Raw genomic sequence first — 15,206 nt, 5'->3', positions numbered from 1 at the left:
CCTCAAAAGATATTACTTGGAGCACAAGCGTTGATAAAGACTTCATCGCCACCTACTGGCCCGACATTCTCGTATGAGCATTTGTAGTCGTGTCCGGATTGAAATTCCATTCCCAAAAATATCTGCTTCAGTGTCCACGGGGCCTTAATCAACTATCGAGAGTTTAGTAAATGACGATTCGCTGCAGCCCAAATGCAATTAAACCCAGAGTTGACCCACAATCGTTCCATCTCGCTGCATTTCTCCGAATCTCCACAGTCGGGGCCACGAGAAACAGCTGAGCCCACTTACTTTCCTCACGCGTCTGCACTCCACCTCCTCTCCGGCTCCACTCCTCCGACCCCGGGGTCAATCGACCCTGCCGCGCTTCACCTCTGGAAAGCATTTGACCCAAACCCCCGCGCCGAGTCAATCGGCATTCACCGCAGCACTTCAAGCATCTGTGCCAATTCCACACAAGCTCCCAGGTATTCCAGGTTACGGTGCAGGAGCAGCCTCCACTCTGCATGTCAGAGGTAATACAACGGACGGGCAGGATTTGATGTTAGACCAGTTTAGAAGGCTTAATCTATGTTTCATGGATTCTCTTTCTTCTTGCACTCTGAATGTTTCTGTCCCTTTTTATATATTTTTCTTTCTTTTCATCGGTCTCTCTCTTGCTCTGTCCCTCCTCCTCGTATATCTCTTTTAGAGAGACAAGGATTTTTGTCAGACCACTTTTGTAAAAACTGCAATGTCCCAGACATTAGTGGATGGCTGTGAGAATTTGTTCATTCTTCCATGAGTTCAATTCAGGGGAACCTTTATTTTCCGTGGTGGAGAGTTTCAGATTTACGTTGTATTTAGAAGCAGCACTTAGCTTCAAGTGTTACAACAGGGGTGACACTAACAAGTGGAGAGCTGTGGGAATGGACAATGACACAACCAAATAATGAAATACATAAATAACATGAGAAACCGATATGATACAAATATGATATACTGTCACATCATACAAATGTGCAGTTGTCCTTAGAATTGCCTCAGTGGTATTCAAATCAATTCAAATTTATGATTGAAGTTGAAACGCAAGGTGCTTTGCAATATAGTCAATATTCAACAATAGAATAAAATGCAAAAATACAATGAACTATGAAATAAGTAAGTCATCGAAAATGAATACAATTCCTGCGTGCACATTGTTGTAAGAGAGTTTTTTCCAAACGGCTGAGCTGTGTCTACAATATAATTCTCTATATTAGCTTTATGTTAGCATTTAGCTCAATCTAAAGCTGCCTCACACCTTCACCCCGTGTTTAGTACTTCTAACTTCACTCTCTCAAAGTTTTGATTTATAACTCGAGGATCTGAGTCAATTTGTCTAAGTGATGTGAATTATAGATGTAAACCTCCAGCCTGCGGCAGACAGGAGGGTCTCACATCGCTGCAGGGGCCGGTTCCCAGCCGTTTTGAAATACTGCATTATGATCCTAAATTTAAAAATGACAAAGAGGACGTAGTGCAATAAAGAACGGCCATGGTGCTTCCTTCTTATCAGCGAGATGGAAATAAAATACCTGAGTGGTACCCAGAAATAACGAGAGCATGTTTCCCCCCGTGTTTCATCCCGTCAGGTCTGTTGATTAACTGTAATCGTATTTTTTCATTGAATTTAACATTTGATCCATACATTTCCACATGAATAAAGTCTGCTTAACCTTAGCACCTGATATAAACAAATGATAGATATACAGGTTTGCAGTAAATCAGTTTCTGGCGGGCGGGGGAGGTATCCAGTATACGTAGACCAAAGTGTATATTTAAGCATTTATAGGTCTGACAGGGGACATATTTAAAGCTTCAGCTGATAGCTCTCCTTGACAGGGCGAGGCAGGTCATCAGGGATTCAAACACTGTGGCAGCGTTCAGTCAGAGGCATCACTCAGTGGAATAGCAGGTTGTTTATCTGCAGAGCGAGGGAGGGGCGACCGGAGAGATTGACTGAAAGACTAGCGAGGAGCGGAGGAGGGAAAAAAGAGAGAGAGAGAGAGAGTAGGTAGTGTAATTTGATCGGTGCATGCTGGGAACTAATCAGTATGCTGCTGGTGTGCGCCGCAAACCCCTCGCTGTCGCACACACACACACACACACACACACACACACACACACACACAAGTTGCACAAGGATGGCCGTCAGGATAGACAAATAACAGAGTAATGTAATCATGTAAACGCTCCATCACTCTCATCGTCCCACGGATTCAGCATTCCTGGTTCATACACACACACACACACACACAAACACACACACACACGCAAACGCACACAGACACACAAAAAAGTTTTTTTCTTAATACCCATGAAACACTGCACTGACCTCATTTTCTCCTGGATCCTTGCGTTTTCAGGGCTGAGTATCAAACTTAAGTTTCTCTGACAGCTAACCTGTAGTAGTACTTAGATTTCAAAACTGCATGCTGTGTTGTACTTGGGCAAAGTTTGTCTTCATCACAGATATCTGAGGACTTGAGGAATGAGTTGTCATCATGTTTGCGCTCCACAAATGAAGCCATATAGTGAGTATAATATTGCTATTGCTTTCAGAAGTGCACATGTCTGAGTAAGTTGCTTCCGATATTTCCTTGTAAACTGACCCCTATGTGAAAATCTCATTAGTTTCCCTTAAATTGAGTAAATAGACTTCATGCACCTCCTCTAAATACTCCATATTTTTATATATATATATATATGAATATAATTCTAATTCTATAATCTATAATTCTTTTATTTTGCCCTCAATGCCTCAGCTGAACTGCTCATGTAAGCGTGAATGGAGCATCTTGTGTACGAGAGCATTTCTAATATGATTGGAAATCACGCGGATACAGTATTGGAGATATCTGGTGGATTAGCACTGATCACACGGTGGATTTGGGAGCGCTGCCTAAGTCTCCGCAGTGGAGAAGCTACTAGTCCCACATGAAGTGAGTAAGCCTGAAAGCTCCTAATGGGCCTGCTGGTTTACAGATTATAAAAGGTATTTGTCAGTGTGTTCTGCTGGTGAAAGGCATGGGGCGGCAGACAGTGATAAGAGTTGGGAAAAGTAAAAAACATGTACTTCCTGCTGTTCTTCACACTCTTTATCGATATCCTCTTCTCATTCTGCTTCTCATATCTTGTAGCACTAAAGGTCGCCAGACATCAGTGCTTTCACTGTTCCACTGAGTCAAACCTCATATGTGACAAATTGTACATACATGCACAAATTTGCATTTTTGTGGTATTTACAGCACGAAGTATAGCGTGAAATATGGCTGTATGCTGGTTCTACGCCCCCCCTCCTCCATCGCTGCTGCGTTCAGGGATCAGCGCATGATTGATAGATCAGCACTTGCACTCTTGAATTTATGCACACACCATGATACCCCCCCCCCCCCCCACACCCCCCCTTTAAAATGTTTTTCCGACATAAGGTCATAATTTATCTTGCCTCCGGTTACTTCCTCCTCTCCCTCCCTCCCAACTCTTGATAGCATTGCTTGTAATTTATCGTATTGTTTTTAATTAAGTGGATGGCAAAGGGTTTTGAGTGCCCAGCAGTTTCACGACGCGCCGTTTCTTATCGTATTTGCTAAATTCAGCCAAACGCCAAATAGTTCCCAAACCGCGCTTCTGCACGTCACGTCAAGTGTCACCTTTTAGATGAAGCGACGGCTGGATGGTGGGGAAAACAAACTTCAGACAGGGGGACGCCGCAGACCTCTCAGCTCCGGCAGCCTGGCTGGTGTGTTCTCAGTCTGGCACAGAGGATCAGAGAGGAGGCAGCTTTGGATTACAGCGATGTCTGTCCTGATAAAGGAAAAAAACTTTAAATTAAATGGAGTCGCAGCAGGCTCAGTGCGGCGCTCCCTTCTTTCTCTCATCGAAAAACCCAGGGTTCATATCCGTGCGTCATGTCTTATGAAACACGAATGCGAAATTCATCCTTCCAAAATTCTGCTATTTGTTGATGTAGTTCACATCCTGTCTGTGAGGCCGCCGTCCACTTCTTGCGGCAGGATCGGATCCCGGCAGATGTTGGAGGAAATTCGGTTTCCAGCCTAGACAGGTGCCAGTTTGTGGCAGGGACAACATGTATCCTTCTTGCAGATATGAAGTCCGAACATCTTCCTGAACCTTTTCGGAGAATGCAAAAGTCAGTCGCTGCAGATATTTTCTGGAACTTTTTAGGCCAGGCCCCTGGTAAACCGTCAAAGTGAGAATATAGAAGGAAAAATCCACAGCAACTGGATGTGTTGAGGAAGTAGTGAAAGTTGAAGAATACAAATATCTCAGGGTATAAAAGACACGTAGAGGACGCCGGCATCAACTTGGAAAGAAGTTCCTCAGGAATTTATACTTCACGTTCTGCCCAGACGACCCCTTCACATTTTCCTGTTGCTGTCATCGTGCCTGTTCTGGACAATCCCATTCAAATTCTACACTTTTTTCCAGAGTCAATGTCTGAAAACAGTTGAGACAAACAATCGTTTACCTTCACATTCACTCCTACGGTCCTACAGTCTCCGATCAACCTAAGACCTATCAGCGTGTCCCTGGAAGTCAGAGTGGGGGGGGTGGGGGCTATGCATACTCTTGCCGTGAAGCGACAGTGCTAACCACTGCACCACTGGGCCGCTGGTCAAACCACCAGAGGGCTTAATAGGGGAAAATACACTGCAGCAAAGAGTCATGGGTGAGAACGAGCAAATCAATTTGATTATCCACGGTGCACAGTGAGACGTACGTGTGAATAATCCGAGGTTCGGCTGTGGAGTCTACGTGTTTGTTCTGTATGACTGCCGTTAAACGTGATTTCCCCACATACATCAGGTCAGTGGAGAGTATGCCTCAAAGGTTATTTGTGTAGACATTCACAAGACTGCGATTTTACTCAGATGGAGATCTGACATTCGGCAATCAGCGCCTGATGACCTTCCTCACATCACACCATTAAAATCCTTTCTTTCGCGAGTGCACCGCTCACTCAGTCGTGTCAGCGCCCCCTGGGAGAATTCATGTCCCCTTTTTCACGGCAAATACTTCCTATCACGCTGACCTTTTGTCATCCCCAAAAGCTTCAGTCAATGTTATGGTAATTTACCCAGATGGACACATGTAGGGTTTTTCAAATGCACATTATCAATTTTTACACTGCAGCCAGATTAATAGCGTGACGCTTGCGCCCGAAATCCCTTCGTAACCCTTTTGAGGAATTAATTTACTCCCATATGTTGATTCAGACTGGAAGGGCAGCGGCATAGGTTTGTACAAATGACTCCAATTATCCTGTCTATGCACCAGAACAGCACACCCTCCATCACACAAAGGCAGTGTGAACATGACGAACAGGGAGAAGCGCAGCGGGGGGGCTGTGTGTAGATGATGTCTGCTCTCACTAGAGCGGTAACCTTTCCCTCTGCGTCCTTCCTGCAGAGTCTCCCTTTCCTCGTGGGCTCCTCTGTCACACTGGTTGTCCGTGTACGGATTCGGCTCTCGTTATAGAAACCTGTTTGTACCGAGCTCTCTTAACACACGATGCAAGGCGTGAGCGAGAAGGAAGATAATGATGATGAGAGGACGGGGATGAGCGGAGGAAAGGAAACAATGAAAAGAGAGAATGGAGCTGTGCCATGCAAAAGCTTATATAGTGTAGCTGATGTTTCACAATTGTGTTAGCATGTTAGAATTTTGACATTCCCAAGCTAAGCATTAAGCTTATGATGGACATTTTAAAGGGGACATATTATGAAAATTCCACTTTTGTAGTGATTCTACATGTTAACTTGGGTATCTGGCATGTCTACCGTCCAAAAAACACCGGAAAAAACAACTCCCGCGATTTGTTGTGGTTCCTCTATGTCAGAAACAATACGTTAGAGTGCGTAGAATAGGGTTACGACCGAAATAAACGTCATAGTCACACCATGCCCATGTAGGGAGTCTCGCTACATGGCCTTGGACGAGCGAGCTAACGCTAGCCGGGCTCCACCGGCCCGGTTAGCTTGCGAGCTAACGCTACCGTTAGCTCGCTGCTGCTACCCGTCAGACATTTAAGTGGCCGCATAAACAAGGGCCCCTGGGACACCTCTAAACATTGACTCAAAAGTGTGGAAGGATGCTGCTGCTGGGCCAGCTGAAGCTCCCACTGCTCCCACTGCTCCCACTGCAGGGCTGCGCTGGGGAGCTGGGGCTCTCGAAGCCAGGCTAGCCGGGGGTGAGGGGGGCGTGGCACTCAAAACAGGTCAATCTGAGGAGGGCTGTTTTAGACAGGGTAAAAAGGTGCTGTTTTAAATGATCCTTGTGGTATTTTGATCAAAATATGTTACAGACATTTCATTAAGACCCCAAGGAACCATATCAACTGTGGTAAAATGGGCACAATATGTCCCCTTTAAGAGTAATTGGTTAATGAGAAGAATAAAATGTATCTACCTTTTTGGCCACTTTGGAGAAGCAGCATATTGTAGTAATATCTTATTTAGTTGTTGATGGAGTTCAACATCACATTGAATGTAATGCTGCTGACAAACTAACCAACCGATGCACAGGACTGAAAACATAAGGTCCTTGGTGGAGTTTACCGCATGAATTCTTTAAGTGCAAAACCTTCAGGTTTTCTCAACTTGAAATTCTGACATGAAGCGCCTGAAGGAAAATCACATTTTTCCACCACATCGGGAACGTGGGCTGTATTTCTAAGGAGAACGTGTGATGTGAGATGTCCGAACGTCTCACTACATGCATTCGTACCGCTTGAGCACCACAGTCCCACCATGTAAAAACCCGGCTCTCTACTTTACCCCCCCGCCCCCAACCCCCCTGGAGAAAAGTGAAGCAACGATTTCCAAACCCACTCACGCCCTCCTCCCTCCTTCTGAATCTAGATTTGAGGCGATAAGTTACAGCAGCTCTCACTCCTTGCTTTTCTCAAACCATGTTCCCCTCATTCACTTCACATGGCTGCCTCGGTTAAAGTTGCCCCGCCCGGGTCTTCTTTGTTCATTCGGCTCACGCGCGGCCGTAGATTTCCAACACAGTGTCTCCTGAAACGCTGGGAAAAGCACCCCCAGTCCCAACCACTCTGCTGTGTCCTGTTTTCATTACACCGACTCCCCGGGAGAGGGTATGGCTATAGCAGCACCCTCTCTCTCTCTCTTCCCCCCCCCCCCCCCCCCTCACTTCCCTGTCTCCCTGTGTCGTTCCCTCTCTCGCTCACTGAGCACAATAAGCTGTCTTGATCTCACCTGGTGAGTTTGCTTCGCCGGTCCATTTAGAGACTAGATTCTTTTCATCATGGCTTAGGGGACCGAGGCCACTCCGCTGCGATGAGGTACCGCCAATCAATGCGCCGGTGTAAGGTGTAGAAGGGAGTTTGGTCAAAGTGCTACATGGCAAATGGAAGTGTCTCCACGTGTTTATTGGTTGGGGCTATATGGACAGCTATATTTTAAATCTATTTCATTTCACTGCTGTCCATCCGGGCCTCACATAATCATAGGTGAGGAAATAGGTCTTCCATCGTGAGAAATGGTTCTGGATAAGCTGACAAATCATGGTGCCTCGCACTTATTTCCATTCCTGACACCCAGTGTCTGTCGGACCAGGGTATTTTCCAGGGTGATAGTGTAAAGTCTAAATCATGTAATGTTGAATAGTCTAGATGTCTCTCATAGGTGGACTGTGATCCAGGTCTGGACCCCAGACTCCTTCCTATATCCGGTCCCAGACCTATGACCTATGAGCGCCTTTACGGCTCTGGTTTCCCAGGAGACTCGTGGACCAATTGCAATATTCTTTCTTTGATTTGACACGGTCGGTAATTGACTACACACAGATGTGGTGTCTGCATGGGTTTACTGGTGCGGGCTATATAAAATTATGTTTTTGATATTCTGTCTCTCCGTCTGTGCCTCAGTGAATAACACATTAGAAAGTAGGTCATCCATCATGACAAATTCCTCAGGATAAACTGAGAAATCATAGTGGACCAGGCTATTTCCAGGAGGATATTGCATAGTCTAAATTATATAATATTGAGTAGTGTAGACCAGTGGTCACAAATAGGCGTCGGGACCCAATTGTCGTCCTTTCTATTTTATGCAGAGACAAACTGGTTTAGAGGACCAGTAAACTTACTAACCAATTGCATTATACTTTACAGTATTAATGGTTTGTGCTCTATAAAATGAGTCTTTCAATCTGAGCCTCACAGAAAATAGATCTTCCATCATGAGAAACTATACTGGACAAAGCATTGTGCCCAGAGTTTGTTGAACCAGGATATTTCCTGCATGATATTTTATAGTTTAAGTGATATAATATTGTATAGTCTAGAGTAGACGATCTGCCTCTCAGACAGCTGAAGTATACATTCATGACTTCTTTCACTTGGATTACCATTGACCTGCTTTAGCTTGTGTTGGTGTGAGTAACACAAGCCTGGCTGTAATTTGTCAGGAATGAGCCAGACCGGGCGTAGAAACAGCATTTGATAAATTCGGCAGCTCCCAAAAGTCGCCCGTGCAAGTGCCATGAGTCATAACATCTCATCAATAACAAGCAAATTCAAGTAAGCAAGGCCGGATGGAGGCTGGGACTTTGTGAGCCACCCTCCATTTGGCATGGGTAGATTTGGTTTTCAGTCATGCGGCACACAGGAAGGTACACAGAGGCCTGGAGGTGGAGAGGTAGAGCTCAGATCCTCTGGACGCTAGTTAAGAAAATAATTCAAATTGAAAGGTCTCGCGAAAGTGGCCCCAAGCTGAGCATCTATCCGCGGGGGAGCTTCAGCCAGGAAATGGGACTGTCGGGGGTGTGTGTGCGCTTCAAAAGGTGACACAGCAAGGTCTCAAGGAACCTGCCATTTAGAGCCATGCGTCTCTTTCTTCCTTGCCACACTTTTTCCATTCCCATCACGTCCCTGGCCCTTCCATTAGCGGCGGAACTACATGAACCCGCTTCGGGATTCGCGAGACTGCTTCTTTATTCTAGGTTAAGTCCAAAAAGGAGTCCCTGCACAGCCCTGCACCAAAGCCCAGCAAGCGCTCAGGCCCTGCTGGTATCCAATCCCTGTCTTCTCACTGGGAGGAAAGCTCTTTTTCTTCTTTTTTTTGTATTCACAGTGACGAGCAGCATCAGCATTTCAGACCAAGAATCAGGTTGGACATGAACCCAGGGATTTCAGGAGGGTTTTAGTCTTTCTGCTGTGGCATTGGAGAGAATAAAAAGGAGTAACTGCAAAACAAACGCATGTGAATTCTAGTATTTGCTTCATAATTAATATGCAATTACCACCATGATATTTTAACCTTTTTTGTGGCGTTTGTCTAATGTTTTGTGAAGTGCCCTGTAAGTGTTTCATTAATGTCTAATGAGCTTTTTATTAGGAGAATTCAACTGTGACTCCTCCACGCAGGAGTAGAAGCAACACAGGGGTTTCTCAGTGGTAATGATTCTCTGGCCGGATCGGGCCTCGACAATAGGTGCTGCCTCTGCGCCGGGGAACGTTATGAGAACATCGATGCGAGGAGCGGGTGTTGATCTTTGCAAATGTCACGCTCGGCTCCACGAGGCTCGACTCGGACTTGTTATTCGCCCGACCCCCAGCCTGTTTGCTTCCCGCCCCCGCCCCCTCCTAATATTCAACAGCGCTCCCTTATTTAATTTCCGGACACAGCTTGTTCCCCGGCAAAAAGTAACACAGCGGAAAGAAAATTGTAATTTCACAACACACCGTTGAGCGTTTCCCCTGTTATGATTGCCATGTGTTAACTCGCTTATACAATCCAGAAAGAGGCAGTTTAAACATTGCATTGTGTCTCTGGATAACTGCTTTACCTGCATTAATTAAGGGGATGGGCGGGTGGCGGCAGTTTTGGCTGCTTAGCGATAATGAGGTGCAACGCCAAGTATGAATAACAAGAGATGGACCATCTTGTTATAGCGGGAGACGCGGCTAAATGAATACTGAACACAGCGCAGACAATGGCCGCCTTCAAATCCGTGATTGGAGAGGCGAGGGCTGTAATAAACCAAACAAAATGAATGCGGAGAACAGAGAGACGATTAGGCCGCCACATCTGGCGACGCGATGTGAATGGGTACTCAGCCGCTGCAATTACAGAGCTGGTGTAACCCCTCACTGCCTGGATGTCAAAAGACACAGTGCCCATTCCCACTGTTAGATGCTTTCAGGGAAATGCCTCACGCTGCCCCGTTGGATCTGGGAACCCCCCCCCCCCCCCCAGCGATTATCAGGTTATCTCCCCTGATTCAATTCCGGGGCTGTTTCTCCGTCCACATCAGTCGCTCGCCATCCTTCAAGGCAAATCTTCAAGTCCCTTCATGAAGAGCTCTTGCATTAAAGGAAGGAGTGATTATAGAGGAGGGAGAACATCCTCTGGAGGGAGGGACCAAAAAGGAGATGTCGGAAGAGAAGCTAAAACTGATATTTTAGCAAAGATAGGGTTGTGGTTGAGAAGCAGAGGCTGTTTATTTTGTCAAGAGTAAAAAGAAGAGGCTTTTTATGATTAAAGAAATACCTTTAATTTTGACTGTGTAATAAAAGATATATTAAAGGAGAAACAGCTGAAGTACTCTCAGCCTCTGGCCTCCAATACAAGTGGGAAAAGCATTTTCCCCAGAAGATATTCTCTCATGTTAGTGTTGGTGATGATGTTGGTGGAAAGTGCAGTGTCATGGTTTGCCCCAAACTGGTTTGACGTTTACAGCGATTTACAATGAATCAGCTGTGTTTTTATAATTCATTCAGATATTGGCAGTAATTTGTTCCCCCTTCATATTTAAATATGAATGCATTTTACACCTAAACTGATTGAAGATGGTAGAAATGTTCCGACACCAATTTTTTCCTTCAGATACAGTTTCTATACCTGGACTGTCAGAGAATTGATCTGATTCCAGTTCATTTAAAAACAAGAACAACTCCTACAATGTATTTCAACAGCTATTAAGATTCAAATAAACATATCTAGGAATACACAGAACTACTTCAAAATGGATCTTGTGATCTGTTTTGTGTTCTTCCCACGCAATATTCCAGGCAGCCATTGGCCTCCAGACAAATGACACTTTCAGTAATCTCTAATTTGCTTGCAGATTATCAGTAATCTGTAAAGTGTGCTGTCCCTGCCCAGCGTTGTTTGTCTTTAATTGACAGCTCCCCACGTCTCACCAAAACCATTTAACAGAAAGCGAGATATGTGCTCGTTCTTCAGATTGCAAAGGGCCCTTCCCAAAACACAAAACCTGTTTCCTCTCCTAAATTTCCCCTCCTGGCTGCAGGGCTCAATTTATCCAAGGCTGTTAAAAGCAGAGAAAGAAAAAAGGAAAGGCTTTCCTCCTCGAGAGCCGGATTGTTTGGATCTGATTTGGAAAATGCTGCTAGATTAACTTGACATGGACAAGTGCACACACTCTGCATGCAGCCACACTGATCTGTAATCTGTGTAATCTCCAGTGCACAAGGGCAATATGATGCTCTGTTCACTCTGCAATGGGAAGTCTTTCAATTCTCCCGTGTTTGTTCTTTCCCACGTGTGCAGCTCCGGTTCCCCCCCCCCCACTCTCATCACCACTGACACTCACATATGCCCTCGTTCTTACCTCTGTCAGTGGCACCGAGATGCAAAGAGAAAAACGCATGCCTGCCTGCTCTGTCTGTCTGACTCTGTGTTGCTCGCTCGTTTCTGCCCCCCCCGTTACGTACCATGTCTGCTTAGCCCCGGGAATCTTTGCTGACGTCTCCGTCCTGCGCCCACAGTGACAGAGAGAGATGCTCCCGGAGGTGTGGGGGGGGGGGAAGATAAGAGCGAGGAGACAATCGCGTTAAGACTCACTTTACCCCCACGACCAAGACCAGAGGTTGGGATTTCGAAATGTGAGACCCTCTGCGTTTTAAATCCCCTGCAAGGCTGCAAGTGCATGCACGTGCAGTAAACAAGCCAACGCAAAGTGACACGCCATCGTTAAGGGAATAACGTGAAGCCACGTGCACAACAAGCTCCATGGAATGAGTCTGTCAGCTTTACAGTGCAACACGCTGTTGGAATCCACGGGTGAAGCCTCTTGACATCAAAGGTGGCACACAAAAGCGTCCCTGTTTCCGTTTATTGTCGTCTGCACCTGTCAAGATGGTGTGTTTTCTTCTTTTTTCTTTTTTGCATGTGTGTGTTTCATGTGCTCACAGCACCGGCCCTCCTGCTCTGTAGCACCACAGAGACCCCTGGTGGACTTGGCACGCATAGCAATACATGTGTGTTGGTGGGGGATGTGTGTGTGTGTAGGTGGGGGTCCAGGAAAGATGTCAGCATCTCCTTAACACACACACAGCGTCTCATTGTTGGGATTTGCTTTTTGTCTCTTTAAAAAAGACACAATGTGTATGTATAATGAGATGTAACGGTCCCTCTAAGATGAGTCAAACCTTGACCAAACACACACACACACACACACTAAGGTCTTATCTCTCAGCTGTGGACAGTGTCTGTGACAGGGACGAGAGACAAAATGCAAAAACTGTCCTCCAACTTTGGGCCTTTTTTGGGGGGGGGAATCTCCAAACCTGATTTTCCTCCTTTTTTTCTCTATCATCTGAGCACACTAGGCTGCACTAGAGGGCCGCATTAGAGCAGGCCTTGGTAAAATAAAAATGCCTATTATCTTTGAGCTAGCAAGTACCCAATTATGCGCCGCAGTTATCTCCCATCTCACAGACTTCTGAGTCCTCGCCACAGGGCCAATGAGCAAGGAGTTGCTAATGAAGAGCTGCTGAATAACCTTTTTGCCTTCCTGGATGCACAACCGCCGGGGGTCTCCTTGATCGTTGGTGGCTTTTTTTTTCTTTTTTTTTTATGGATCAGAGTTATTCCCCCTCTTGCTTTGATGATGTGGTTCTTTCTTCCCCACCCCCCCCCCCCCCCCTCCCGTTGAGCCTGCACACTCATGAGTTCAGCACCGGCTCCAGCGTGTGCGAGATAAGTGTAAGAGAAGAATGAGACGTCTCTAATCTACGGCGGTGAGAGAATGAGCCGGGCAGAGAGACAGGCTCCTGCTGATGTGGAGGCAGGGGGTTGGACTGTTGACATTTTTGCTGCAGCTCCTTAGCGCTTACAGGAGCATTGCACTGCTTTTTTTCTGTCTCCTCAGTTTTTCAGGATTAACATTTTGGACATCAGGCATATTCTATGAAACACATGATTGAATCTTTGTGGAGAAACTATAATGAAAGCAGATGTTTTCTCCCCTCACTGTGAGTGTAATGGGTGTATGTGGTGTGAATCCTATGTTTAAGTCTCTGTGTCCTATCTATTGTATATAAGACAGCATAGGTGTAGGTGCAGAGGCTCAGGGATAAGGCAGTCACACCTATGTTTTTTTCTACGCAGCCGAGAGGTCGATGATGTTGTTGAAGTTGTTGATGATGAAGGAAGGACTCCGAGGACCCAGTTCTTTCAGTATAACAAAGTTTATTACAAGACATTACAGGTCGGGTCGGGAATTTAGATACCTGGAGATACACAAGCCAAAAGTGAAATCTGACGTGCGGGGGTCTTACACACGTTTATATAGGGAGGTTGGTTCCGCCCATGACTTCAGGTAAAACACATCCCACATGGGATTTCTGACTAAATAAGGACATGTTTTTGTGTCTGAAGATGAAGACACATTGGTCAAGAACATTCCTTCTGCACCCATCCATTAGCTGGTCAGAGATAATTCCCTAGGTCAAAGGTCATCCCCAAAAAGGTAGAGAGCAAATGAGATTAACATCTGGAGGACTCTCCGAGAATGTCTGAGAGTCCAGAAGATAGTTATCATAAATGTAAGCCTGTCATTGTGTTTTAAGCACATACCAACATGATCTACTCTAACGAATACACGACACACCCATTTGTAATGTATGTTGTGAAATACAGCATTGACCTCTGCTGGCACGAGGCATAAACGCCCTGTATCCTCTCATTGCATAAGCATGGAACACTTTGTTATAGCATTTGTGTAGTTTGTGAACTGATGGTTGAATTTATCTAGTTCAACGGACCCACACGTGCAGATGACGTAACCTCGTGGTCACAAGAGGATAATGTGTTACGTGAACTCCTGCCTCGTGTGCACGGAACAGGAAGAATGAAGCGTGAACTGTGAGTTTTATAAAATGAATTGGATCATTGGAGGGTCTGCCCTACTTGTGTTTTTGAAGTTTTGCAAGTGGGGTCGGACAGAGGCTGCTGAGGAGCACGAGAGCTTTCACCGAAGGCACGGAAGTGTTGTGAAGTTGCCGCGTAAGAGGGTTCAAGAGAGCGTTTAAAAAGTTTGAGAGGCCAGCGGGGAAAGCGAAAAGGATCCGGGATGGTTTGGAGATGGCACCTCGGGAGCCCGAGAGACTCTATCTGAATTGGTGGAATCAAGGAGGCTGTTGGGGAGTTTCGAAAGGAGAGAGAAGGGGTTTCATAAATGGAAGTGCTCTGTGTTAGGGGCGGGTGATTGTTTCCTGTGGAGGGGAAAATGGAAAGAGTACAGACATTGTAATATTTTGTTGTTTTGGCATGTGTGTTGTGCTGCTGGTGGTACACCTGTTACAATACCTGGCTCTGAGATGGAGGAAAACAACGGTGTTGCTTGGTTTTTTTTTTATAAGCAAGCCCAAGGAGAGGAAATACAAGTTTGCATTTTGTGTCCAGAAATCAAATTTGTCTGTGTTTTTAATTTGTCATGTTTTTTTAAATATGGCCCTCATTGAATTAGGTCACCAAAATGCACCACCAAACTATTGCTTCTCTGCAGATGTGCTGATTCATTTGGCCGTGTCCTCATGTCTTTGTCCCTTGTCTCTCACAGGAAGTCCAGTCAACCTGACGTGCCGCGCGTTCTTCGGATACAGCGGAGACGTCAGCCCGCTCATCTACTGGATGAAGGGGGAGAAGTTTATCGAGGATCTGGACGAGGAGCGCGTTCAGGAGGGGGACATCAAGTATGATTTTGAGTTTAAATTTGATGGTTATGATATATTACTTTACATTTCATTTAGCTGACGGTTTTATCAAAGGCGACTTACAACAAGTGCATTCAACCCCAAGGGTACAGACCCAGGACAACAAGAATCAAGAAAGTACAATTTCTTCAAACTAAAGCAAAACTACAAAGTGCTATAAATAAGTGGCATT

The 15,206-nt window shown here is 45.6% G+C and overlaps 1 protein-coding gene across 1 annotated transcript in view; it reads left to right on the top strand.

Annotated features, from left to right (window-relative positions):
- LOC128431296 (interleukin-1 receptor accessory protein-like 1) overlaps positions 1-15,206 on the top strand; it is a 218,618-nt gene that overhangs the window by 174,686 nt on the left and 28,726 nt on the right. Inside the window, exon 7 of the mRNA XM_053417577.1 lies at positions 14,881-15,013. Coding sequence (XP_053273552.1) covers positions 14,881-15,013 — 133 coding nt within the window. The remainder of the gene's footprint in view (positions 1-14,880; positions 15,014-15,206) is intronic.

The sequence above is a fragment of the Pleuronectes platessa genome, chromosome 24, assembly GCF_947347685.1.
Source record: "Pleuronectes platessa chromosome 24, fPlePla1.1, whole genome shotgun sequence".
NCBI classification, from domain to species: domain Eukaryota; kingdom Metazoa; phylum Chordata; class Actinopteri; order Pleuronectiformes; family Pleuronectidae; genus Pleuronectes; species Pleuronectes platessa.
The sequence above is the reverse complement of the archived record's forward strand: the minus strand, read 5'-3'. Positions and strand labels throughout refer to the sequence as shown.